This window comes from Barbatula barbatula (assembly GCF_947034865.1).
Source record: "Barbatula barbatula genome assembly, chromosome: 21".
Classification (NCBI taxonomy): Eukaryota; Metazoa; Chordata; class Actinopteri; order Cypriniformes; family Nemacheilidae; genus Barbatula; species Barbatula barbatula.
This window is the reverse complement of record NC_136784.1, coordinates 15,502,453-15,529,035: the sequence shown is the minus strand read 5'-3', so window position 1 is coordinate 15,529,035 and position 26,583 is coordinate 15,502,453. Positions and strand designations below refer to the sequence as shown.

General features: G+C 44.7%; 1 protein-coding gene across 1 annotated transcript in view; it reads right to left on the bottom strand.

Annotated features, from left to right (window-relative positions):
• Positions 1-1,609: 1,609 nt before the first annotated feature.
• The window catches only part of gabbr1b (gamma-aminobutyric acid (GABA) B receptor, 1b), a 93,967-nt gene continuing 68,993 nt past the window's right edge, over positions 1,610-26,583 (bottom strand). Inside the window, exons 16-24 of the mRNA XM_079484079.1 lie at positions 23,983-24,133; positions 23,148-23,280; positions 15,798-15,914; positions 13,461-13,571; positions 13,247-13,340; positions 9,903-10,030; positions 7,043-7,171; positions 5,332-5,475; positions 1,610-5,211 (exon numbers count right to left, since the gene is read on the bottom strand). Coding sequence (XP_079340205.1) covers positions 4,927-5,211; positions 5,332-5,475; positions 7,043-7,171; positions 9,903-10,030; positions 13,247-13,340; positions 13,461-13,571; positions 15,798-15,914; positions 23,148-23,280; positions 23,983-24,133 — 1,292 coding nt within the window. The 3' untranslated portion in view covers positions 1,610-4,926. The remainder of the gene's footprint in view (positions 5,212-5,331; positions 5,476-7,042; positions 7,172-9,902; positions 10,031-13,246; positions 13,341-13,460; positions 13,572-15,797; positions 15,915-23,147; positions 23,281-23,982; positions 24,134-26,583) is intronic.

Below are 26,583 nucleotides of genomic sequence, written 5' to 3'. Positions count from 1 at the left end.
AAACTCATTAGATGTGTCATGGTTCTGTCCCATCTTGTCTTGCTTTTCTTGACATAGTGGCAGAATCATGACAGAACCTTGTGTTTTGTTTGGAGGAAGATATATTATTGTTGTCATGACTTAATATGAGCTCTCTCCGGTCTCGTCTTTGGCTCGTTTTCTCGATAGCTTCCATTAGTGTTTCATTCCCCACACCTGCCTTGTTCATTATCCTTTGTTAGTCTCCCTATATATTGCCCTTGTGTTTGCTGTCTTGTGTGGAATTATTTTGTATTACTGATGCTCAAGTTTGTGTGTTTGCGGCACTAACAACTGTGGCTTGTTGGAAGAACTGCACCTGTTGGAGTTCTTGCCCGGTTTTTCCGATATTGTTTTATTATTTAGTCTTGAGTAATTAGTTATTAGTCTACTTATTGTGTTTTCTTGTTTTGCCCCATTGTGGGAAGTCTTTTGTTTCGTGTATATCTAAAAGAATTTCGTTTTGCACTTGGGTTCTTCCCTTCTCACCAATGTGTCCTTGACTGGATCTTGCTGTGTGTATTTTGCCTTCATTTCCAGGTGCCTCAGTGTGTGTTTCTTTGGTGTCACTGTCTAGATGTTTTTTTTAAAACTGCCACATGGACTGTTTAGCCATGTTTACATAATCATTGAAAGAGAATCTACAGACAGCACATTCTTCATAAGTTTGATAAACAAACCATTCAATGTTATTTAATTTTTACATTTCAAATTTAGAATGAAGTATAATTTTGTTTATAATATTAAACATTTTCTTTGTTCTGATTGGGTTCGCATGTTGATCAAATGCCAAGATGTTATTCTAATATTGAACTAATCTAATAAAAATACAGCGCTTTGCTTTTCAAATGTAGGAAATACCCTTACAAAAGCACTGTAAGGTTTTTATAAATGTTTTTAATTTAATACACATTTTTCACATATCCAGAATAATCAATTCTTTCTGAAGGAGGTGGTTTCTTAATGTTACTAGGTCATTTTATGTATAAGACTATGGTACTACACGAATGTCATAAATACTAGTAAAAGTAAACTAATGTAAACAATAGTACAGCTCATCCCATACTCCCTTAAAGTGGTTAATTTGATTCATCAAATCTATTATCAAGTATTAGCAAAATACGTATTTAATATATTAATTTACTCTTAACTCAATGACTATTTTTATTTCTCAGAAAAAAATTGTGGAATTGTTTAATATTTTATTTCTAAGGAAATTGTTTAAACAATGAACCTAAAGTATTTTGTAATGTATATGACAGCTTCAGTTGCTCATGTTGTGACTCCATTTTTACTTCAGGGCTACAATGATGGATTTGTTTAATGTTTTATTGGTGTCTGTGAATGTGTTTTTTTATTTTTTTAGTTTAAATTAACCTAAAATAATCAGTAGGGTTACAATTATGACAGCATTTACTAATGCATCAACCAACGTTATACAACCTTATACCATTTTGTAAAGCGTTAACATTATTATTATTCGTTGATCTTGTCAAATGTAGTGTAAAACACACACTCACACACGCACGCACGCACGCACGCACGCACACACACACACACACACACAAACACCAAATAGAGGAACAGTTTTAAAAATTGTAACAAAACAATAGTGTTTATTTCACCATTGACACCAGTCCAATTGTGTACAGAATCTATCGTAGTACAAATACAAATATATTTTCATTACCACATACGAATACCTTTGACTGTATATATTTTTACTTTATGTGCAAGAGAATACATTTATCATGTACATTTAGAATTTACAGAACAGTTGTGCATTTCGTCTGCATGGGCATCACTATCATGATTTTTATTGCACCACCATTTGACGAAAAATCACCAATAAAATGTTATTACAGTAAAATGACACACACCACGTTGGGGTTGGTCACCCCAAAAACTCCTGAGAGTCTTCTTGTGTCAGCGCTTATGGAAATCACAGGAGCACCATTCAACCAATCACAAGCTTATATGAGACGAAGTCAATGACATCATACTGCAGTTTAATAGCTGTTTATGATCAAGATGGAATACTAGTGTACTGCATGTGTAAAGTGTATGCATTTTCCCACACTAAACATATTAATACTGTACTGATGTCACGTGACCTCATTGCATTGCATGCTTAATTTCATAAATGGTCAGTTTTTGGGCCCTTTCAAGTCCCAGTTTGAGTAAAAATGTGTCACTGGCAGTCCTTTCAAATTATTCAAATTATAATGTTTTATTAATTAATAACGTTAATTGTGTCTTACATTTAAAGTCCCAGTGAAATAAAAAATAACAATCCCTTTTTTTCATGAAATATTGCAGCGTCTATTTTAACACCATATAAATGTGGTTCATTCTCTTTTTTTTATTCGTGTGACCTCATAAACTTCAGTTAAAATCTGAAAATGCACACACGTCCTGGAATGACTATCCATCTTATATGACGTATGTTAGACAGCTTGGGCGGAGCATCTGTTAACTCCTCCCCTTTAACTGTCAGTCTGCTGCAAGTTCCATTTAAAGATGCATCAGCTGTTTTTATATATCCAGTCAAATCGCAGAGAAAGACGAATGGCACGCCCACAATTTTTGTCATCCAAAATTTCGTTTCACTTGGAAATGTGTCAAATTACGGAAGTAAAAACGATCGCAACTTCCGGTTCACGTTGACTTTAGATAAATATAGACAATGTTTCTTCAAGTTAACTGGAACATTCAACTGAGCACAATGTAAAGTACCCAGTGCATACTATATATACAGTATACGTAACACATACTGCAAAGATGTTAAGCGTAGTATGCTATTCCAAGCATATCATGTGTTTCCTTAATAAAAAATAACTAGTGGCAGTGAGGTAAAATCCACTTCTCTACAATAATGAGAAATGGTGCAATGTCTTAAGCACTTATGAATAGACCGATGATACTCTCAATTTCCCCATGTTGGTTTTTTTATCTCTTCGGTTGACCTGACAAAGGGAGGTGAAACAACAGTCCAACTGAACCAAAGAAACGTCTGTACACCTTTTGAGGATAGCAAGATATATAAACAGAAACATAGAAACAAAAGTTTTCATTATGAAATTGAACACAGATGAAACAAAACAAACAGGAGGTGGGTATAATAATAAATGTCTCATGACATAACGTGAAGAGTTTCCCTTGACTCAATTCAGAAACCACGTACTTGGGACTTTTAACCAAACATGAAAGGGTAACATGACAATAAAAGGAAGTGATGTGTGATGATGACCATATAAAGCAGTTGATGAAACATTTGTGTATGAATGTGTGTACTGTGACGGACGAGCGCTTGAGTAATGAATCGTATTGCACCTGCGTCTTTTAATGCAATAAATAACTCTTTGCACCCATATAAAGATGGCTGTATGGATAGTATTAGCATTCGTGGCTTTAGCATAAATGCTGTAGGATGTGTTAAGCGCCAAAAGTTACACTTACGGTCAAATCTCTTTATGAGCAATAAGAAAAGTGATATCTGACTGGGCAACTTAAATAATTCTGTGTGGTTTTATTCAATACTGGTAGAGACGTTTTGGATCACCATACTGAATCACATGGCACTCACACGAAAAAAAAAACATAACCATTATTAAATATCTAGGCTATTAACACACAGTCATGCTGCAAGCCAGGAGCACCAAATAAATACATAAGAGAATCAAGGATCCCTACAAAGTGAGATGTGAGTTCAAAACATGATTTATAAAATAGGTTTGTCACAGCGATCTACGCAACAATGCCAGCTGCACGTCAAGCAGCCAATGCGGATGATGTCATGGTGACATTGCAACAACTGTAGATTACCCAAAGGATATTACAGGACACGTACTGTATGAAAGAAAGGAAAAATCCTTCCTAGCAAGTTCAACTCGAGCATGACACTTGGTCAAGGGTTCGATTCTTAGGGAAAACACAAGGATAAAATGTAAACTTTCACTTTAAGTCACTTTGTATAAAAGCATCCAGCTTGTCCTGTAAATGAACTAAAGCTGGTTGTCGCCGACTGTCTCATAACTGTAAGCGCTAAGCAAATCGTGTAAATAGGAAAGCACACGAATAGAAAAGAAGTTGCAACGAAAAGTATCAATAAAATCAAATTGAAATATCTTGTATGTACGCAATATCATGAGAATTTATTTTTTCTGCAATGTATGATTATATTGGCACAGTCTTCAACTTTTTGCGAGGGAATTTGTAAATGTAACATTGCTATATTTGTGACAAAAACAATTGTGCTGGTCTCCATGTCACGTTAATACTGCATAAGGCCTGGAGATTTTGGTTCTTAACTTTGTTTTGATGGTTTATGTACCATCGCATGGGACTTCTGGCATCCTACATATACTTCAGATGATAAACGTCCATGTTTTTAGAAGATGTACAAGTAAGTACTGAGGTTTTCTTTAGTAGATGCTTTATGTCTTCCTTTGTATCATGAGGTCATTTACCTCGAAGTTCAGACGACGACAAATGTTACTAGCTGCTGGGAAGAAGCAATGAGAAGTAATGAGCTTTATTTACCTATTAAAGTTGATGTTAACCCATCAAATCCACTATTATTTAAACCGGTTCTGTGAGGACGTTTTTCTGCAAGTCATTCCTCGTACGCAATTTTCAGTAGTCGAAACAGCTGAGGATTAGTCATTTGACCGATCTAGCGGTTCTGACGGGATGTGTGGCTTTCAAACGTGGTGACACATCGAATGATGCAATCGACAACAGATTCTCAAGACTAGTCAACAACATAACCTCCCGTGCCGAAAACAAAAAGATCAAAGAAACAAAAGCAGTCCGTTGTGTAGAAAAAGGGCAACTTTTGTGTAAAGTGGCGTCTCCACTTTAGCACTTGGCTTGGCCCCGCTCGGGTTCCTCTTGATATCCCCGAGCTCACTTGTAGAGGAGCTGCAGTCGGCTGGGGTGACAGTTGTTGCGGTTTATCTTGCCCTCGGGCTGGTACAGGACGGATGAGTTTGAGAAGGTAGGAGGGAGGGAGTGGTTGTCAGAAGCAGGAAGGGGGTATCCCGGCGGGGGAAGTAGGGATTTGGGATTGTTCTGAGTTGTTGGAAGAGGAGGCGAGCTGTGGTTCTGATTGGCCGATGACGGGCGTCTCCTGGAGCGCAGGGCCTGTCTTTCTGACAGCTGGTTTCGGAGCTCCGATACTCGTTCCTCTTTCTGTCAAGAGGAAACAAAAAGCTGAATGAAGCTAAAATATGATGCATATCAATGCAGATGTTTAACTACTAAGAAAGGGAATGTAAGCGTTATCACATGAACATGAATGTGACACCGAACCTCTTGGATGATCTTCTGTAGCTCCTTGTTTTCTCTCTCTAGCTGACGGGATTTCTCTTCATCGTTGTTGTTTGTAGATGATCCGGTCTTCATGGTCTCCTGCTGGTCTGACTGCCATTCACCACGAGTGATCAGTCTCCTCATCTGTAGATATAAACACAATAGTGTTCCCTTTAGAATTCTGATCCCCCGATGGAGGTTTTTTCACCCTTGTACATACATACTTTTAACCTGTCACGGTATCCGAAGAATTCATCATGACAACATTATAATAATATATATTTAACACTTATTTGTGACCCTGCACCAATCCTGTCTCATAGGTCAACTTTTTTTATGGATATTAACACATCATCTGAAAGCTTTCAATTTATGTATGGTTTGTTAGGACAGGACAACATTTGGCTGAGATAACTATTTAAAACTTTGGAATCTGGAGGTGGCGAAGAAACCGGTTTGTTTTAACGCTCTCTATTGGCTTACCGGTGTAATGACGTTGTGGAGAGTAGATGAACCCAAACCATAGTTTAGCAGCGAGTGTAGTTTGTAGCCGTGTTTCATGGTAATTTTTATAAGTGATTTTGCTGCATCCATTCACAAAAATAAAGTTTTTATATATTTACGGTTGGAAATGTACAAAATATCTTCATGGAACATGATGTTTATTTAATAACCCAATCGTCTTTGGCATCAAAGTTAACCAATACAATGTATTCCTGTGCTACCGAAAACTGGTTTTGTGGTCCAGTGTCACATGTTAGATCTACATGTAAGTCTAGGGAGTGATTGTAATCTTGGGCTCCTGAGGGATAGTTTAGCCAAAAGTGAAGATTCATCATTTACTCATCTTTGTGTCATTCCAAACCTGCATGAATTCCTTCTAAAACACAAAATAACTTTCATTACAAAATAAATTGTGTTGATTGTTTTTTGAATGTTTTTAAAACATTATTTTAAAATGCCAAGAGAACATTTCTGAATTCTTCCGAGTGCACTGAAGATGCTAGATTTTATTCTGGAATTAGTTTAGTCAATAAATTACATTTGTGTTATTATTTTCATAGTTTTGATGAGTTTACATTTGTTAAAAAACGATAAAATATTAATAATAATAAAGCTAAATATTAGTAAGAAAGTAAGTGTCCCTAAAGATTTGAATGATATATACAAAGAGTTCATATGCAAAAAACGATTACTGTTTCTTTAAATAAAAAATCTAGTTATTTTTTACGTGTACATTCCAAGTTACATTAATCAAACTACAGTTAGGTTGTTTTCATTAGGTAATAACATCTAAGAAAATACAGCAATAACACAAATAAAAACATGATAAAGCAAAAAAAAAAACATGTTTTTGCAAGAAACTCTATATACATGTATGTTTATATTCAAATTCTATGTGAAAACGTGTGTATTACCCTAGATATACATTTTAACAGCACTTTGTTGCATTCTTGTGACATACAGTAACGTCAGTATGTTGCTCTGAGAAAAAGTATTAGATTTGCCAAAGTTTGACGGGTAAGGGGCATCAAAAGTTTCAATGCTTTTGTTAAAGCGCTCACTCAGTAGGAAGTAAAAAGGAGGAGTCACAAGTACGTATGCACGTGGTCATTTATGCATTGACTGCATTCAGAACAATTTGCATACTGTGCACAATTCCGCACGCACCCATAGAGACATATAGATAGATAATGATCGTCTGAGGTACCTTGGGAACGAAAAGCACAACTAGCGTGATGTAGACGGAGAAGATTATGGCCAGCGAGGCGAAGGCGAATGAGGCGTCCTGTTTGGACGACAGGATCATCGTGACTGGAGCGGTGATCATGCACAAGACCTGAAAGAGAGAGAAAAAACTGTTTAAAAGTGTGTAATGTAGTTTATCATTATGCCAATTGTGGGCTTCTTCGGATGCAAAGCAACTTGGTACGTAAATGTAATAATGTGGTTTACATTGGCTTTGAACATAGTTTAAAATCAAAACTCAGGGCCCAAATTGCTCATCAAGTAACAAATGCAAGAAAAAAGTGCTCTGGCTACATGTCGGTTGGTAACTTTATTTAGAGCTTCGATATACGTAACACTGTACGTGGTTTTATATAAAATTGGAAGAACGATGTAAAAAGCCTCACTGAGGTACTCTAAGTGACATGCATGTTTCTAGGCCAGTCATCTTCATTTGGACCGGATCCGATGCCTCGAATTCAAGCAATAATTTCACCAAGATTTCAATCTTTAAAATGGCACTGATATTGAAAGATAATGTTGTTATATATTCACAGAATATTCTGTAGGATGATTATATGTAGAAAACAAAAATACTGTTGCTGGGTTTTCACAAGCAGGGTCGCATTTTGCTATGATCAACTTCTTATTGGGAATTTGTTTAAAGATAGAAGTAGTTCTGGTATGAATTGCTTGGAAAGGCAATTGTCAATTTGTTTTCTGTTTAACATTTGTTGTTTGTATGTTGTCAGTAGTTGTTTTTATTTACAGATATGAATTATTAGACTTCTATTAGGAGTTCATTCCCTTAAAGCCACAGAGCAGACTTCTAAGAACCTTACATTATTTTGGATGAAGAAAACCGTAAATCACCAAAAATGACTTAAAGCCACAATATGTACATTTGGACCGCTAGATAGTGTAAGTACACGAGTGCATTAAATATATCACAATGTGCAAGTGATTTTTGGATATTTCATAAAAAATTATTCCATATTGTGGCTTTAAGCTGGGTTTTCACAGATTGGATCTCTTCCTTCTCCAATCCCATCAAATTAAAGTTCAAACTATATTATATTATATTTTTATGGTATTTTAATACACGTTTGTGTCTACTGTACTCTGTCAGCGAGGAAAACTAATTTGAAGAATTGAGAAAACGCAAACGTCAAGCTAGAAAGACACATGAATCAATAAATTTCGATCAACAGTCAGTCATCTTGCTCAAAACCACTAAAACCCAGCAAAGACAGCAAAAAAGAAACACAGGATGGCATTTACAGAGGTGATTTTTCTTTGCAGGGTTATTTGGACGTAAAAAAGTGCAAAGCATTCTCTGTAAATCAGTGCAGTCTGCTGGGCAAATGAGCAGAGAGGCAGATCTGAATCACACCGTGCCTAAATCTGCACAGCTTTAGTCCAGGATGGACACCTGTGCCGGCGTTTACAGTGCTGACCAATGTACGCAGGCAATCGCTGCTGAATGCCCCTGTAGTTTATTGCTCCATCTGACTCACTTAAAAATCAGTTAATGCCCAAAAATGAGAATTCTGTCATCATTTCCCCCCTCATCGTAACAAAACTGCATCACTGTTTTTTTAAATGATGTCATGGCTGTTTTTGGTGCAGTGAAAGTGAATGGGGAAGGATGCTGTCAAGCTCAAAATACATCATTTTGCCAACGATGTCATACAGTATTGGAAGGACTAGGGCATCATAAAAATCTTAAATGTCACATAATATCAAATGCTAATGCATTGCGCGTGTCGTGACCCAATTTGAGCTTATTTTAAAAATCTGTCCACGAGAGAGTCGAACCAGCCCTCAAAAGTGCGAATTCAATCAATCTTATCCGCCCCATGAATAGGTGAGCGTTTATCATTCCTTATTGTTCTGCGAGCATATCCTAAAAAGTGATGGAGTCCATAATGACATGGCAGATGGCATCTGAAATCATTTCTTTAACAGAACGGGCTTTCGCTGAGAGCTGCGGACTCTGCAACATGGAAGATATGAAAGCATAAAGATTAAAATGCGAAAGTTGGCCCCTTGCTGATCTAAAAGTCTTTTCTTCAGTCGGAGCTCAAATTGGGTTCACTGTATAATGGTTAATCCTCAGAGGCAGAAATCAAGCGAAACATACTGTTCTGAATTAAAAGCCGACAATGAATTGACTGACCGACAAAAACTTTATTTCCATTCGTGCTTAGCCAAAAAGAACAAAACCGAAGCCTTCATGCAAAATGATATTTCGATTTTTGCGTATTTACTCTTCACATCGAGTGTATTATAATTGTGGCGCACGCGGCGTAACCCGTGAGCCTCTGGACCCCGCCGAGACGCTGAAATCAAACAGACAAGATGTTGTGCAAAAGCAAACAACTTTGAGCATTACCAAGGGACCAGTTTTCTAACTACTTTAGAGCTCGAGTCCTGTCAAACTGACGTGCAAGTTTATTCCCGGTGATGAGGGAAAACGCTCTACTTTCCCTTCTCTCCATCCTCTGGAAAGCTCTGCGTCCCCGGGCAACATTTGAGATGGCAGGCTCAGACACTTCCATCAAAACTAGCAGAGCCCACACCGAGGAGTTTCGGGCGTGTTCTGGCTGCTCACGACTGAGTTCCAGTTCCAGACGGACACCGCGGCCGATTCACACAGACCAACTCCAACCACGAAAGGAAAAATGACCGCTCCAGAGCCATGTTAGTCATTTCAGCTGAATAGTTTTACCTGAAGAGCCGTTTTAATTGGACGACGACTGACATACTGACATTTGAAATGTCACCCGGGGCGCTCTTTAAAATATCCGGAGGGAGGTGTTTAAAGAGATAAACACACTCACCGAGACATTGTAGATGGCCATTCCGACGGCGCGGTGGTCGTTTATTTTTTCAGTGGACACGGATTTGGTTTCGTACGCCAGGAAAATACCCAGAAGCAGAAGCAAGCCCTTGTAGCCATACACGACTCCTAGAAGACGAAACAGAGATACAAGACAGTTTCAAAAACAGAGAAAGCTTAGTGATCCAGATTCAAATGCCTTATAATAACAAAAAGGAAATGTATGACCTTAGGCATATTTAAAGCTGCAGTGTGTCATTTTTGCTCTTTTAGCGGCACCAGCCTAGAATAATAATATAACTCACCATCATTCTTTGGAGAACCAGATCAAATGAGATTTTTTATAGACTTTTGGCTTTAAGGTATGAAGCAACGTTCAAATGCCACAAACAGGGAATTGTAAGTATAATGTCATATATGTTATTTAAAGACACGTTGATAACACTACAATAAGGTGTTAAGTAAGGGATATGTACAGGCAACGGGTTGTTATCACAGAAATAACCGTGTGATCCGGACACGGGTCTTGTATCACTCAGAAGGGGCTTATTTCTTTCTGAATTAACCCAAATCTGCAAGATTGGAAAATGCAATTGCAAACTGCGTCCAACATAATTCCTTTTCGGTTTGTTTGCAATGTTACCTGAGTTGCATCATTGCTTTTCCTAAAACTATTCAGACAGTGGGCACGATTTATTCTAAATGAATTCCCCCTACAGTGTTTATACTTTCTGGTAAGGGAGTCTCCGAATGACTTGCATACAGTATAATTGTCTCTTCGCAGGAGAAAGTACTTGAGCATTGAGAAAATACACACATCGACTCTAATATAAAAACCTCGGAAAAACACAATTTCAGAGTTTGACAACTTTGTTTGTGGGCAGCTGTGGCCCTGTCTCAAGGACGCTGTCTGATGAGCAATCCACACCCGGTTTTATGACCGTAACTGGAAGAGCAATGCTGGTCCAATTTGTCTCATGAAGGAAGCAATTAATTTGTTTAATTAGTTAAACACTTACATGAAGGAAACACGTGAGAAGACAAGCGGAAGGTCAAAACCACTGGGATCTTTCATTAAACCATAATAAGGGCCGGTTCAGATTTCACGTTTTTTACGAGCGCAAGCTTGTTATTTTAAATGTAGACACGCGGCAGTCGCGCGCATATAGGGAGCGACACGGTCGTGATGCGCATATTTTTCAAGGCTCGTCGGCGCCGCATTGAGATGGAAATAGTTCAACTTTAGACACGAAATGTGAATCGCCCCTAACTCTCACACACTCTCATTAGCTTTGTTCAGACATCCACATTTTAGTTGTCCCTCTGAAACCTTGTATCTCCATATTTTTGCCATAAATCATTATAATTATGAATCAACCTTCATGTTTGTCACTGGGTCTTGAAAATATAAAGTGTCTTAATCAATCCTGAAAAACTGTGAATTTGGACATAAGGCTTTCGAAGACAACAATAAACGAAAGCAAAAATACTTCAGTAAATGTAAGAAAGTACACGTTTAATGTACTTAAAGGGATAGTTCACACAAAGATTTTCATTCCGTCATCATTTACTCACCCTCTTGTCATTTCATACCTGTACGATTTTCTTTCTTCCACAGAACACGAAAGAGGAGATTTTGAAGAAGGTTGTTAGCTGGACCCCATTCACTTGCATTGGTTTTGTGTCCATACAATAGAAGTGAATGGGGGCCAGTTACCAACTTTCTTCAAAATATCTTCTTGATATTTAATGCTTTATAATGTAGTAAATTGAACATTTTTCAAAGTAAAAACATTCTGATACATGTACAGATTTTTCAAAATGTAGTTGAGAACAAAACATTAGGGACTGTCCAATTCTGCTATCTAGTAAGAATGTATGAATTTACAAATAAAATTCTCAAGCAGTAGTCGTTGACCTTTTGTCTGATGCCTCTTGTGAGTTCAGCACTAAAACAAATGAACTTGCCAGGAGCATCGTATCGATGCTTCAGTCGCACCAGAGACTGAACTTGTCGATCATTCTGCCATCATTAGGGTGACCTGTTGTGTTTGTAGTCCTAAAAGAGGCAGCGTGAACACGCCTCTGTTCACATGATATGTGTACAGTAGCCTATGTATTTTGCATGCTAATATATATGGAACTATGCAAAAGTGGAGTGCCTTTGGGCGGTTGCATATTTAAAAACTTTTCTAAAGCAATGTGAAACGTAAAAAAATATCACGACTGTATTTGTACTGTTTCTGGCGACACAGTCGACATGCATCAGACATCGGAGCTGTGCTGTCCACCCACATCATCTCAGCCGTGCGGACAATCTCTCCACTGACGCGCTGTTAATGCGGCGGAGACTGCTGATGCTGCACGCCATACGGTGACTCATTTACATGAGGTAAACAAACACTGACCTGCCGACTAGTCAACTACTTTTCTGGGAAGCAAGTCAACTAGAAAAACTGAGCCCTAGTCGTGCAATCTCTAGTTTCCATAGCAACGAAAGTCAGTATGCACTATACCAGGTGATATCAAACTTCATGATGCCAAGGACCCATAGCCGCGGGAACGTATTTTGAGCAAGGGGTTCTGTGATTTTTTTTGCCAGTGCAGAAGTTATGACTGTGCCATGGGCGAGCCGCTTAATGTTAATAAATAACGGATGCAAAAATGAGTTGCTGCCGAGAATACAGAAGGATGCCAGTGTGATGATAGGATACAGCATAAAAACAAACACATAAACGCATGTTATATGCATGACTATAGCCAAAGCACAATCTATTGTTTGAAACTAGCTGCACGGCGGCAGCTTAACCACCCAAACATAAATCTTTAATAAACCCCGGGCAAACCAGACACGCGATTAAACACAACTGCATGCAGCGCGGCGACAGCACATAGACATCAACCCGTAACGTTACACATTGTGCCTGTAGACGTATCAGCCACAATCTCAAATAAAGAAATAACCGTCTTACATTACTGCCGGCCTGCATGCAAAACTCAGAAAGTGGACTTTCTTTCTGGGTTGACGCTGAAGTCCTGCATGAGGTAAAAAAAGTATTTTTTGCGCCAATTGGACAAGGTCGCTCGTGACACTTGACCTTCACCAACGCCGTGATGTCATGAGACACTTGTGTTGTCATCGTAGACGTTTTGTCCTTTTTATTCGCTACAATTTTTTGAGGACCCCTTAAAACCCTCTTTAGGCCCTGTGGGGGTCGCCGGACCTCAATAAGAAAAACCCTGGACTCACCCATCTGAACATTTATTTTTGACAGAACTGGAAAAACAAATCAGGAGCGAGTGCAGTGTAAACAAAACCAAAGTCAAATCCAGATCAGTCTTTACCGAGCCATGTGTTCATCTTCTCTGAACTGCAGTGCTGCAGCAAGGGTTCGATCAACTCATCCACGTCCCCTTTAGGTGCTTCTTTAGTGAACTTCTGCTCAGATAAAAGAAATAACAGGCAGGGGACAGAAAAGAAAAAAGGAGATGTAGTCAATACAATGTTTAGTTCGTATGCACCCTAAAGCCAAAACCACGAATCCAATTGTGGACGTACCTCCACAGTGATGTGCAGGGGATCCACGATCTGCCAAATCATGAGGGACAGGATGTCAACAACCAGCAGAACCCCCACGGTGGCAGAGAGCTTCCAGGGCTCCAGGTGTTGCTGGAATATAGAAGAGGACCAACAAATCAACTTTCCATCCAGGATAGTGAATGAAAAAAGCATGAGGCGATTTATAGAATCGTAAAGAGCATTAGTGCAGAGAGCTTCGAGAGAAAACAATGGACCATTATCGGAATGTCAATTCAATCTGCTACACGATGCCTTTTCTTTATGGTTTATGTAAGGAAAGTGTCTTTAATGGATTTCGGTCGAGACCATTACACTGCAGTAAAATCAATACTCTTTTGTACTGGGGATGGTGTTTGTGTGGACTTAAAAAGCATTTATTTAAAAAGCAACATAAAAAGCATTTATGTTCTCAGTGATTCGCATTGTTAATCTTCGCTCGTAAAGCTCAAAGACCGTCACAACAGTGAGGATGAAAGAACATTTTCATATTCTACGGCCGAGAAATGTTCCGGGTTCAAAATGAGCTAAGCCCTGTTCACGGTATATTACATGATATCGACCTATCTCTTTATAAAAAAAACAAAAAAAATTATGTGTATTAAACAGAGCTCCAAAAAAAGCTCGCCTGGTGCATATTGATCAATATACTTTAAAAGTAAAAGATGGAAAATTGTCTCATCATTTTATCACACTCACGCCTAGCCAGACTTTAAAGGAATATTACGTAACGGTAAAAAGGTCACACTGCAGAAATAGACTGCCAAATTTTCAAGTCTGGTTTAAAATAACATGAAAAACGTAATCGTAAGTAAAATTCATGGTATTAATAAAACAGCTGCCGGAATGTTACCGTTTTTTTACAGGATGTTTTGTGTAGTGTACTTGCATTGAGTTTAATCAGTCAACATCGTATTGAGAAAATTGCAATATTACCATCTATACTTGTTTATAAATATTCTTTTCTCATTTTCATTTTTTATTTACTACATTAACCAAACTTCAATAATTGTATGAAAAGCTGCTCTGCAACAATGCAAACTCTCGAAAAGCGCTATACAAATCAATTTGAATTCAAATAAAAACTCCCTTGTTATTGTTTGAATATGCGACCTCTAGTGGCAAAAATTACATAATGCCCCTTTAAATCTCATTTGTTTACTAAAAAAATATAAATTTTTGAGTGATCTATTCTCTTTGACTCTTTCTTATGTGTAACACAAAAAAATGTCTGGGTGGTTTTGTGTCCATTCAATGGACTGTTTATTCCAGTTTAATATCTTCCTGTATAAACGTTATCAAGATGTTTGATTTTGAAAATAAAAAAGAGGGACGAGTCAGGTAATTGAAAGCACACCACATTTTGTTTCGATCAGAACTTACAGACTGTATGTATATTGTTTCACGACACAATAATATCCCAGCATGAATCCCTCTTGCGCGAGCTTGTCCCAATTCCTTCCATCTTTTCCTGTTGCATAAATGCCAAATCTGATCTTTATTCCAATCTTTCCCTTTTGTATCCCTGACAAACCCACTTCAAATAACAACAAACTCACTGAAGCTCGGTTTGCGGTCGCTTTTGATTTTCATTTCAAACAAGACTTTGTTACATTGATGCCCCAGCAAACGTAAAAGAGACAAAGCGGCACATTCACAGCCCCGTTGTGCAAACCAGCTTCTCTCAAGCTTCAAATCTTTTCTGTACGCATAAAGACGAAGAGGATACGCCGCATAGCGCTCGCGTTTGACAACCTCCTCTCCACTGCCAGACTGACGCTCATGAATACTGAATAATAGGCATTTTCTACTTATCCCCGAAAATACCTTTCTCATCTCTCATTACGGCCCTCTCGGAGTCTTTGTCTAGTTATCGTGGTTGTTTTTGGCAGCGTGTTTGTGTGCCGGCAGACGGGGCCTGACAGGGATTGTCTTGATGGAGTGACTGCTGGCTCACGGTGCTGTGCGGAGAGCTCATCGAGTCGGGCTGGATGATGAATGTGCTGTTCGAGGATGCTCAAGGACAAAGGGATACCCATCTTTATGAGGTCGGGCGGAGAGACGGGTGGAAAGCCTGATGAGGCAGGGAAGCAAGTGAGATGTAGATACAAGGATGATAACCGAGAGGTTTACGAGATACATTCTTCATAGAGAATAATTATTCCTGCTATGATGTATTGATCATTCTGAAGGTGTACCGGAGGCGCTTGACAGGAAGCCAGTAGAGTTTATTCCTGCGAGGGGTTTTGAGGGAGAGATAATTTGTCTCGAAACAACTTTAATTAACCTCAAATACACACGGCAATCTTTTCCACTTACCTTCCTCTTGTCTTTCTTTTCGTCTTTCTTTGTGAACACAGTGTGGACCCACCAGATCTTTGTGAACATGCTGCCGTAAGCCAAACTGAAGCCGAGTCCGAGCAGCCACAAACGGAACTAGAAGAGCGATAAAGCAAGCGATTCAGATGATAGTTTAACACTTTCTACATGTGTTAATATTTACAAAAATCTGACTCGATCTGGTGAAATTAAGTTCAATGTACTGTGCAAATACATGTCATTCTGAATATTTGCGTCTTTCTGACCTCGGAAAACGTGAACATATACAGGTCATCAACATCTAGTTGCTATTCAGATACTGTCTTTGGGGAAATGTTGAGATGCTATTCCTAAACAGAAGACTATTATTCTACTAGGAATATGACTACAGACATACTATGCGAGTAAGATGCGGGGAAAGTTTGCTTAATGTATAACATTTTTAACGGTGCATCAGCAAATGGCCAAATACATACAAGTATTGTGGCCATTCTGGTCCAGCGTCTGTTGAATTTCAACAAAATCAAACCTCAGGAGTGACATAAAGTCATCCAACAGTAATGTGCAAAAATGACAAAGTTAAAAGACAGAAGAAAACTGTGATAAAAATCAAGGCTTTAGGCATTTTTCCTAAATACATGTAGAAATATAACTTGTTGTGTTGCTTAAAAGTGAATATGTGAATAATGTTCTTTTGCTGTATTTGAGCTGTAAAAACGGCATATTTACTGTTCCCTTTCTGTCGGTCTCTCGACGTTGTGTCGACAGAATGGGGTTTGACTTGAGAACCTACCTTCTCTGACTGACTTGAACAGGCCAATGAAAATTGGCGAATGAAATTTGCATGCCGGACTCCGCCCCCGGATATCCGGGTATAAAAGGGAGCCGGCGTGCCGCATTCATTCACCTTTTGTTCTTCGGAGCCTTCGCATCTCATGCTGACGACTCTGCAGACAATCTCTACGTGTTGCTGGTCTTACGACGTGGTGCAGCGGACTGTCCCGATTCCTGTGACTTCCCCTGGGCGTCTCGGCAACTGCCAAAGCATCTTTCTAAAGAGCGAGCCCTTTTCAGGGCTTAAGACATTCTACAGCGCGGCATGTCCCGCTGTGCTCGTGGGTGCGGCGCACTCATCGAGGAAGGGGACGGACACGATGTCTGCCTCAGGTGTCTGGGACTCCAGCACGCTGAGGCGGCATTTGTGGATACATCTTGCCCGCACTGCGGGCGGATGGTGATTCAGACATTGCGGTCACGGGTGGCTGCGTTCTTGCGAGAATCAGCCACCACCTCGAGTGCTTCCCGTTTTGCGGCAGCAGCGGCATCAGCCCTGCCGTCCGCTTCGGCGAGCACCGAGGGTGATTTGGGAATTACCGTGAGCCTCAATCCGTCAGCCACCGGCTCGCGGACCGTTCACGCCCCACCTCGCTTGTCTGACCGTCCCGGAAGAGGCGGTACGCCGCCTTGTTCCTCCGTCACGCACTCGGACACGGGGCGTGACGACGATGAGATGTCGCTCGCAGCATCGGAGGGCGACCTCCTGGCATCCGACCCCGACGAGTCCTTGGAGCTTCCTCCCCCGGGGGGTCGAGCTCAGGATGAAGCGGACGTCGAGATGTCAGCCATGCTTTCCCGGGCCGCCGCGAGTATTGGGCTGCAGTGCACCGCACCGCCTCTCCCCCAACGCTCGCGGTTGGATACATGGTATCTCGGGACCGGCCGTGACTCTAAGCCACGGTCGGCCCCGGTACCATTTTTTCCGGAGGTGCATGAGGAGCTCAGTCGGACTTGGAACGCCCCCTTTTCGGCGCGTGCACGTCAGACTGGCTCGGTCGCCCTGACTTCCCTCGATGACGGGGCAGCTAAGGGCTATGTCGACATCCCACAGGTGGAGCGTGCAGTCGCGGTGCACCTGTGCCCGCAGACAGCTGCCACCTGGAGGGATCGACCAAGGCTCCCTTCCAAGGCGTGTAAGTTTTCGGCATCGCTGGTGTCGAAGGCTTACAACGCTGCGGGTCAAGCTGCCTCGGCTCTTCACGCCATGGCCATCCTGCAGGTCCATCAGGCCAAGGCGTTGAAGGAGTTGCACGAGGGAAAGTCCGACCCGGAGCTAATGCAGGAGCCCCGCACTGCCACTGACCTCGCTCTCCGGGCGACGAAGGTGACGGCGCGAGCCCTGGGTCGTACGATGTCCACACTGGTGGTCCAGGAGAGACACCTTTGGCTCAACCTTGCGCAGATGCGGGACGCTGAGAAGGTTCGCTTTCTCGACGCTCCCATCGCGCAGGGTGGGCTGTTTGGTGATACGGTCGAGGACTTCTCTCAGCAGTTCTCGACTGTTAAGAAGCAGACGGAGGCGATTAAACACATCCTGCCCCGCCGCGACCCGGCCGCCTATCGTCCGTCGAGGTCCCGCGCGGCGTCTGCTTCCCAGCAGCCCCGCCCCTCTCCGACTCAGACTCCGGCCCCAGCGCCCCCTGCACAGGCGGCCTCCCGGAGAAGGACGTCGAAGAGGAGAGCACCATCCCGTCACCAACCTCCGCGGAAGCAGAAGCGTTCCTGACGGGGTGAACCCAGGGAGATCGAGTCCACCGGGCCCGACCCAGGCAACTACATCGCCGGAGGGTCGGATTGGGACGGTGCCTGCCCCGTCCCAGCAACACCAGCCGGGCCCTTTTCAGGGCCTGGTGCCCACATTCTCACGAAAAGAGCTGTCTCTCCCCCTGGGTCTTTCTCACAGCCACTCTCACCCTCCGCAGGACGGTGCTCGGCTACCCCACGTTGTGTTTCGGCGAGACACACGGTTGGGTATAACTCTCAGTGGCCACCAGCACCCTCAGTCAGACGGTGCGGTATGCCGCGATATCGCCCGACAGGCACCTCGGCAGAGCCGCTCTCCTCCCCGGGGTCCCCCCCGCGTCGAGGGAGCCGTACTGCCAGCCATCGAACCACCCCCCACGGGGGCAATGAATCAGATCGAACCTCTGGTCCCCCTGTCTCGGTACCTGGGAGCCTGGTTGGCTCTTCCCAGACCAGCACGGTGGCTAGAGCGAACGATCCGTCTCGGCTATGCGATTCAGTTCGCCAAGCGCCCACCCAAGTTTCGGGGCATCCTCTTCACATCAGTGGGAGTAGATGCTCCCGTGCTTCGGGCCGAGGTCGCTACCCTTCTGGCGAAGGGGGCGGTCGAGCTCGTCCCTCTGGCCGAGATGTACTCCGGGTTTTACAGCCCGTATTTCATTGTCCCCAAGAAAAGTGGCGGGCTGCGCCCCATCTTGGACCTGCGTACCCTGAACAAGCACCTACACAAGCATCCGTTCAGGATGCTAACGCAGAAGCGCATTCTGACGTCCGTCAGGCGTCAGGATTGGTTCATGGCGATCGACCTGAAGGACGCGTACTTCCATGTGTCCATCCTCCCTCGTCACCGGCCGTTCCTACGGTTCGCTTTCGAGGGACAGGCATATCAGTACCGCGTCCTCCCATTTGGTCTGTCCCTGTCTCCTCGAGTCTTTACGAAGGTCGTGGAGGCCGCCCTCACTCCCCTCAGACTCGACGACTGGCTCATCTTGGCGCACTCGCGAGATCTGTTGTGTGCACACAGGGACCTGGTGCTCCGGCACCTAGACCATTTGGGGTTACAGGTCAACCGAGAGAAGAGCAAGCTCTCCCCTGTGCAGAGCATCCTTTTCCTCGGTATGGAACTCGACTCTGTCTCCATGTTGGCACGTCTTTCTTCCGAGCGTGCCCAGTCGGTGCTGACCTGCCTGAGGAGCTTCAGGCAGCAGCCAGCGGTCCCCCTGAAACATTTTCAGAGGCTCCTGGGACACATGGCGTCCTCGGCGGGGGTGGTCCCCCTCGGGTTGATGCACATGAGACCGCTACAGCACTGGCTACAGAGCAGAGTTCCTTGGAGTGCGTGGCACTCCGGCAGCAGGCGCGTCCCGATCACGCCCTTCTGCCGGCGCACCCTAACCCCATGGTCTTCAATGACCTTTTTGCGGACAGGGGTCCCTCTTGGGCAGGTTTCGAGGCGCGTCGTGGTGACGACCGACGCCTCCCTGCAGGGTTGGGGTGCTGTGTGCAACGGGCACGCAGTGTCGGGTCTCTGGACGGGCCTGCGCTGGCATATCAATCGCCTAGAGTTGTTGGCGGTGCTGCTTGCACTGAGGAGGTTCCTTCCCCTCGTGCAGGACAAGCACGTGCTGGTCCGGTCGGACAGCACGACTGCTGTGGCGTATATCAACCGACAGGGTGGTATTCGTTCACGGCAGCTATCGCAACTCGCCCGACGCCTCCTCCTGTGGAGCCAGCAGGTGACGAAGTCCCTGTTAGCCACTCACATCCCGGGCGACCTGAACCAGACAGCCGATGCGCTCTCTCGTCAGTCGACACCCCCGCGCAGTCCAGCTCATTTGGGTGCAGTTCGGGCAGGCACAGGTGGACCTGTTCGCCTCCCTGGACACCACCCATTGCCCGCTTTGGTACTCCCTGACCGAGGCCCCCCTCGGCACGGATGCTTTGGCGCACAGCTGGCCGCGGGACAAGCGGAAGTACGCCTTCCCCCCAGTGAGCCTCATTGCACACGTCCTGTGCAAGGTCAGGGAAGAGGAGCATCAAGTGCTACTAGTTGCGCCTTACTGGCCCAACCGGACTTGGTTCTCGGAGCTAATGCTCCTGACGACAACTCCCCCCTGGCCGATTCCCCTGACGAAGGACCTTCTTTCTCAGGGGAAGGGCACGTTGTGGCATCCGAGACCAGACCTCTGGAACCTCCATGTCTGGCCCCTGGACGGGACGAGGAGATCCTGAGTGGTCTACCCCCAGCGGTGGTAGAGACCATTGTTCAGGCAAGGGCCCCGGCCACCAGGCGGTTATACGCTTTTAAGTGGCGCCTCTTCTCGTCCTGGTGTTCTTCTCGTGGAGAAGACCCACGGATATGCTCGATCGGGAGCGTGCTGTCCTTCCTGCAGTCGAGACTCGAGAACAATCTCTCCCCTTCCACGCTGAAAGTGTATGTAGCCGCAATTGCCGCTCATCACGAACCAGTTAGTGGGAAGTCTCTGGGACAGCACGACCTGGTCATTAGGTTCCTGAGGGGCGCGAGAAGGCTGAATCCAGCCCGTCCGCGCTCCGTTCCCTCTTGGGACCTCAATGTGGTCCTGGCGGGCCTCCAGAGGCCCCCCTTCGAGCCCCTCGGAGATGCCGCTCTTTCTCATCTCTCGATGAAGACGGCTCTCCTAGTGGCGCTCGCTTCCATCAAGAGGGTAGGGGACCTACAAGCATTTTCCGTGGCCACGGATTGCCTAGAGTTCGGGCCTGGTCAATCTCACGTTATCCTGAGACCCCGGCCTGGCTACGTGCCCAAAGTTCCCACCACTCCCTTCCGGGACCAGGTGGTGAACCTGCAGGCGCTCCCTTCTGGGGAGGAAGACCCAGCCCCTTCCGTGTTGTGTCCAGTACGCGCGCTGCGCCTCTACTTGGACCGCACACAGAGCTTCAGGAGCTCTGACCAGCTCTTTGTCTGTTTTGGAGGTCAGCACAAGGGGAGGGCTGTCTCCAAACAGAGGTTGGCGCACTGGATCGTGGACGCCATCACTATGGCTTACCGATCACAGGATCTCCCGTGCCCGCTTGCAGTGAGGGCACACTCCACCAGGGGTGTGGCCTCCTCGTGGGCACTGGCGCAGGGCGCCCCTCTGGCAGACATATGTAGAGCTGCGGGTTGGGCTACGCCCAGCACCTTCGCGAGGTTTTACAGCCTCCGCGTGGAACCGGTATTTGCCAGAGTCTTACGAGACACCGCCAGGTAAGTTCCGGCAGCTGGTGGGCGTACGCCTGCGATAGCACCCCTCCACAGGTGAGACGTGGTGCTATCCAGCCTCCCCTCTTCCCCCCACGTGGGCGAAGAGTAGGCATTCCATCCATCACTAAGCACTCCTCGGCGGCGGGCTCGGCGGAGCAGCCCTGCCTCCCTTGGCCTGTTTCTGAGTTCTAGCAGTGACTCAAACAAGGCCTAGTGCTCCACACGTAGTAACCCCCCCACAGGGCGGTTCCGTCTGATGTCTTCTCATGAATGGCTCTCAATCGATGGCCCATGACCTCTCCCAGGTGTACTTCACCTGCTCACGACACCATCTCGTGTCTGCATGTCTCCCACGTGCTCTCCCCTATCCGGTGAGACCGTGTGTGAATCTCCACTAAACTCCTCCCTGCGGTAGGAAGTGGTCTCCGTAGCGCGTTCCCTCAGGGGGGAATCACGCTTCCCAGTGGCCCTTACGGTGCCGGGCGGCTTCTCGCTGTTAAGAGAACTAGGCCGCCGTCCGTGACGGCCGGAGGAAGGGGCTCCCATCTTGTAGGTAAGCTCTGGACCCCTTCCCTTCCACTGGAAGGTTGCAATTCATGCTAGCGCCCACGTTTTGACACGCCCAGGCCAGTCAACGTCGCTTCGCGAGGAATTGTGACGCGGCACAGCGCTGTGGCGTTTTCCGAGGAACCCCATTCTGTCGACACAACGTCGAGAGACCGACAGAAAGGGAACGTCTCGGTTACGTATGTAACCTCCGTTCCCTGATGGAGGGAACGAGACGTTGTGTCCTTCATGCCACAACGCTGGCCGCCCGCTGCAGCAGTCGGGGCAAGATCCTCAGGCTCCTCAGCACAAAAGGTGAATGAATGCGGCACGCCGGCTCCCTTTTATACCCGGATATCCGGGGGCGGAGTCCGGCATGCAAATTTAATTCGCCAATTTTCATTGGCCTGTTCAAGTCAGTCAGAGAAGGTAGGTTCTCAAGTCAAACCCCATTCTGTCGACACAACGTCTCGTTCCCTCCATCAGGGAACGGAGGTTACATACGTAACCGAGACGTTATTTTGCCTTTTTTCTCCAGTTTTCATTTTCTGCAGATAAAAGGGATAAATCTTTTTTTTTTTTATTTGGGAGAAATAATAATGAAACAAAAATTATAATTTTACCTAAACACATACCTACAGTATAAATAGAAAATTCAGATTTTATTAATCATTTTGAAACGGTCTCTCGATTTTCCGTCTGTATTTTTGGTAAATTTACTATTAACAGATTCATGTACAAGATACAAGTAGAATGGTCAATTTTATTTCTGTGAAACTTCAAAAAACAGACACTGAAATTGCACTGACACTGGACTGGAATTGCCACAATACATGCTGAAATCCTGATAAAAGGCAAAACTCGATTTCTCCCGAATTTAGTTCCAGTGCTGTATATATAATAAAAAACATCTCTTTTAAAAAGACTTAAAAGGCTATTTCATATGCAATTACTGCTATAAATAACATCAACATAAATAAGAATGCTTGTGCACTCACCTGACAGACCACAGGGAACTGAGAGTTTCGCACATGGAGTCCATCGATTCCCAGAGGAAAAACAGCTGCCAGTGCCATCATACAGCCCACCGCAGTCATGTTATTCAGATAGGGCTGAGAGTTTTGTATATACCTTCAATATACAGTACAGATATACGTATTGCTGAATCTGCACAACTTCACATTGTATGTGCATTCATGTATGTTTGAACAGCATATGCTTGTGATCACATATACAGTATCAGAGGGTAGTGATGCTGAACCATAGCATCCCATGATATTGAACTATATGGTTACCATATTCAAATGCTGTGTGTTTCTATTCCAAAGAATTTAATACAACCTGGTACTTCACTATACGTTAGAGTGCTATAATAGTAACAACATCTTTTTCATATATTTCTATTATCTTGTCACAGACTGCTGTGATTTTCCACACGCACAATGAGATTTGGAAAAGATAAATATGTTGTAAATATGTTGTATTGTATTATGGATTAGTTTAAGCTGACGGATAAGAAAATCCGGTGGAAATGTGTTAAATGTGTTAAGGGACTAAAACACACACACACACACACACACACACACACACACACACACTGGAGTGTGAACGTTCTTAATATGGTGCCTGCTGAGTTTACTATGTATTTAATGTTATTGCTATTTTCATGTATTATGACACTTGCCTCAACAGAATGCATACATTTGTAAAATCTGACCCCTGCACAGCAGCAGTTTGCATGCATTTACCACTCAAGTTTTTACATTTACCACATTTTTCTCTAAAGTCATGGATACACAAGAGAAACACATACATGCTCACAGCAATACGTACCTGACGTTGCTGTTGTAAATGTTGAAGGTGAGACAAACTATTCCCATTAAAATCCCCAAGCCAGCAAATACAGACACAGAGACAAAGAGTTTTTGTGACAGGTATCTGAACTTCTGTATGACCACCGTTTGATCCGCAGGTGGACCAGACCCTAGAGAGAGAGCGAGAGGGACAGAGAGAGAGTGTTATAATGGTAAAACTCATAATGTCTTTCATTAAGTCATTAATGGGTGATAAAGTATCTTTTCCAGGGACCAGAGTCATTGAAACCGAATAATGAACCGCTTAGCAACCCACAACACCCTAGCAACCACCCAGGTGCTTAAGTAACAACCCCGGAAACTCTGGCAACAGCACAGCATTGCAATGCAAAAATCACTCTGATGCTGGGTTCACACCAAACGTGAATCAAGCGATTTGCGCGAGTAAATCACATACAAAGTCAATGCAAAGACGCGGATAGACGCAAACTGTAAAATAGATCTACTCGAGTGAGAAATTTGTGCAAAGAGCTCATTCACATCTACTGTTTGACACGTCCAGTCGCACAAATATAACCAACTAATCCTGCGAGTAATAAAGAATGAGGAATGTGATTGTGGTGAGGAAGGCGGGACGAGAGCCGTGACGCGGGGCCGGTGGCGTGAGTGATAAGTGCAATCAGCTGTGCGCGCACCGGTCCCGCATCTTATCACGGAGGAGATTGGGAGCTTAAATGGATGTTCGGCAGGACTGTTGACGAGAGAGGACCGGGCCCGGAAATGTGTTTAGTTTATGTATGTTTTATGGCCGACAGTCTACCGTGAGGTGGCTGTCGGCAACTTCCGTGTTTATTGTTTGTTTAATTAAAGTTTTATTATTTGAATGTTCGCCGGTTCCCGCCTCCTTCCTTCCCATCTTACGAACTTTATTACACTGGTGCCGAAACCCGGGAGGAAGGAGGGGCATGCTGTCGAAGAGCCCTCGCTGCCGAGAGGCATCGTGGTGCGGAGGAGTTCGGGCAGCGCGGACAAGGGACGTCCGCCGGCGCGCTGCCCGAGGCGGTGGTGCTGGAGCAAGAAAAATCGGCTGGGACGGAGAGCCCGCTGCCGTGCTCCTGGGCCGAGGTGGGATGGCGGCCTTAAGGAGGGAGCGGAGGGGTCGTCGCCGTTGGCCGTGGGCCGGAATCCTGTGTCCAACAACTATGAGGGTGAGGAACAGGAAACGGGGGACCCGCTGCTGGCTGCCCTCACGCTGAGGGCCATCGCCAACCGCCAGGAGGCGAAGGAGGATCGGGCCGTCCCCCCGACGTCCAGCACTACCGCATCGCACCGCGAGGAAGAGCCTCTCGGCTGGGCTGAGGACCGAGTGACAGCGTGTCAGGGAACCGGACAATTTTTTTTTCTTTTCCTCTCTCCCCTCTCTCGTCCCTGTCGCTCCGGGGGCTCCCGTCTCCGTTCTTTCGTCTCGCCGGTGCATACCCCCAGGCGCTGCCGACTCCGAGACTGGCTCCCCGGGGGGGGAGTAGGTACAGTCTCGGGGGTGCCCCCCGGCCTGTAAGGGGTGATGGGGGTATGTGGTGAGGAAGGCGGGACGAGAGCCGTGACGCGGGGCCGGTGGCGTGAGTGATAAGTGCAATCAGCTGTGCGCGCACCGGTCCCGCATCTTATCACGGAGGAGATTGGGAGCTTAAATGGATGTTCGGCAGGACTGTTGACGAGAGAGGACCGGGCCCGGAAATGTGTTTAGTTTATGTATGTTTTATGGCCGACAGTCTACCGTGAGGTGGCTGTCGGCAACTTCCGTGTTTATTGTTTGTTTAATTAAAGTTTTATTATTTGAATGTTCGCCGGTTCCCGCCTCCTTCCTTCCCTTCTACGAACTTTATTACAGTGATACTTCTCGTTCGGTGTGAACACAGCATAAGGAGCACATAGCTACGCCCCAGCAACCATCAAAAACACCCTAACAACCACCCACAAAACCCTACCAACATGCCAAGTTTTACATGGGCAACAACCTCCTAAAATCTCTTCTCAAAATATACAATGTAGATAACGTATATAATGCATTATTCAAATGATCAATATGAACATGCAATAGCTAACATATTGTATTCAGATATGTTTTGCCTTTAATATGCAGATACAGTAGGGAAGAGACAGCAATTGTTGAAGGGAGAAAGAAAAAATGCCATTCTGTGAACCAGTAATGAGGCCCTTTACATCTCTCTCTCTCTCTCTCAGCATTCTGTAGAGAGAGCAACCGATATTGAATTTCACCTCCCATTTGACTAAAGCTTCTCTCTTCTCTTCCTGAGAAGCGATACCATCACAGACTGTTGCCTCCATACGTGTAATCTTTGCCCAATTGCCGACAACAAAGGACATCGAGGTGCATTGTGGTCAGCTCTCGTCTGACGGTGGGCTACACACAATACATACCCCCCGAGTCATTCTTTTCCAGTGTGAATCGAACGGCTTGTTACGGCTCTCTCTAGAGGTGGGTGTTTTTGTAAAGCCTGACTCCTGGAAACCGTCAGGACTGCGGGTTACGGCCCGTGCGGGAACCCCTCGCAGAGAGACTGTCAGTCTTAATTAGAGGTTTTCTATCTCCCTCGTG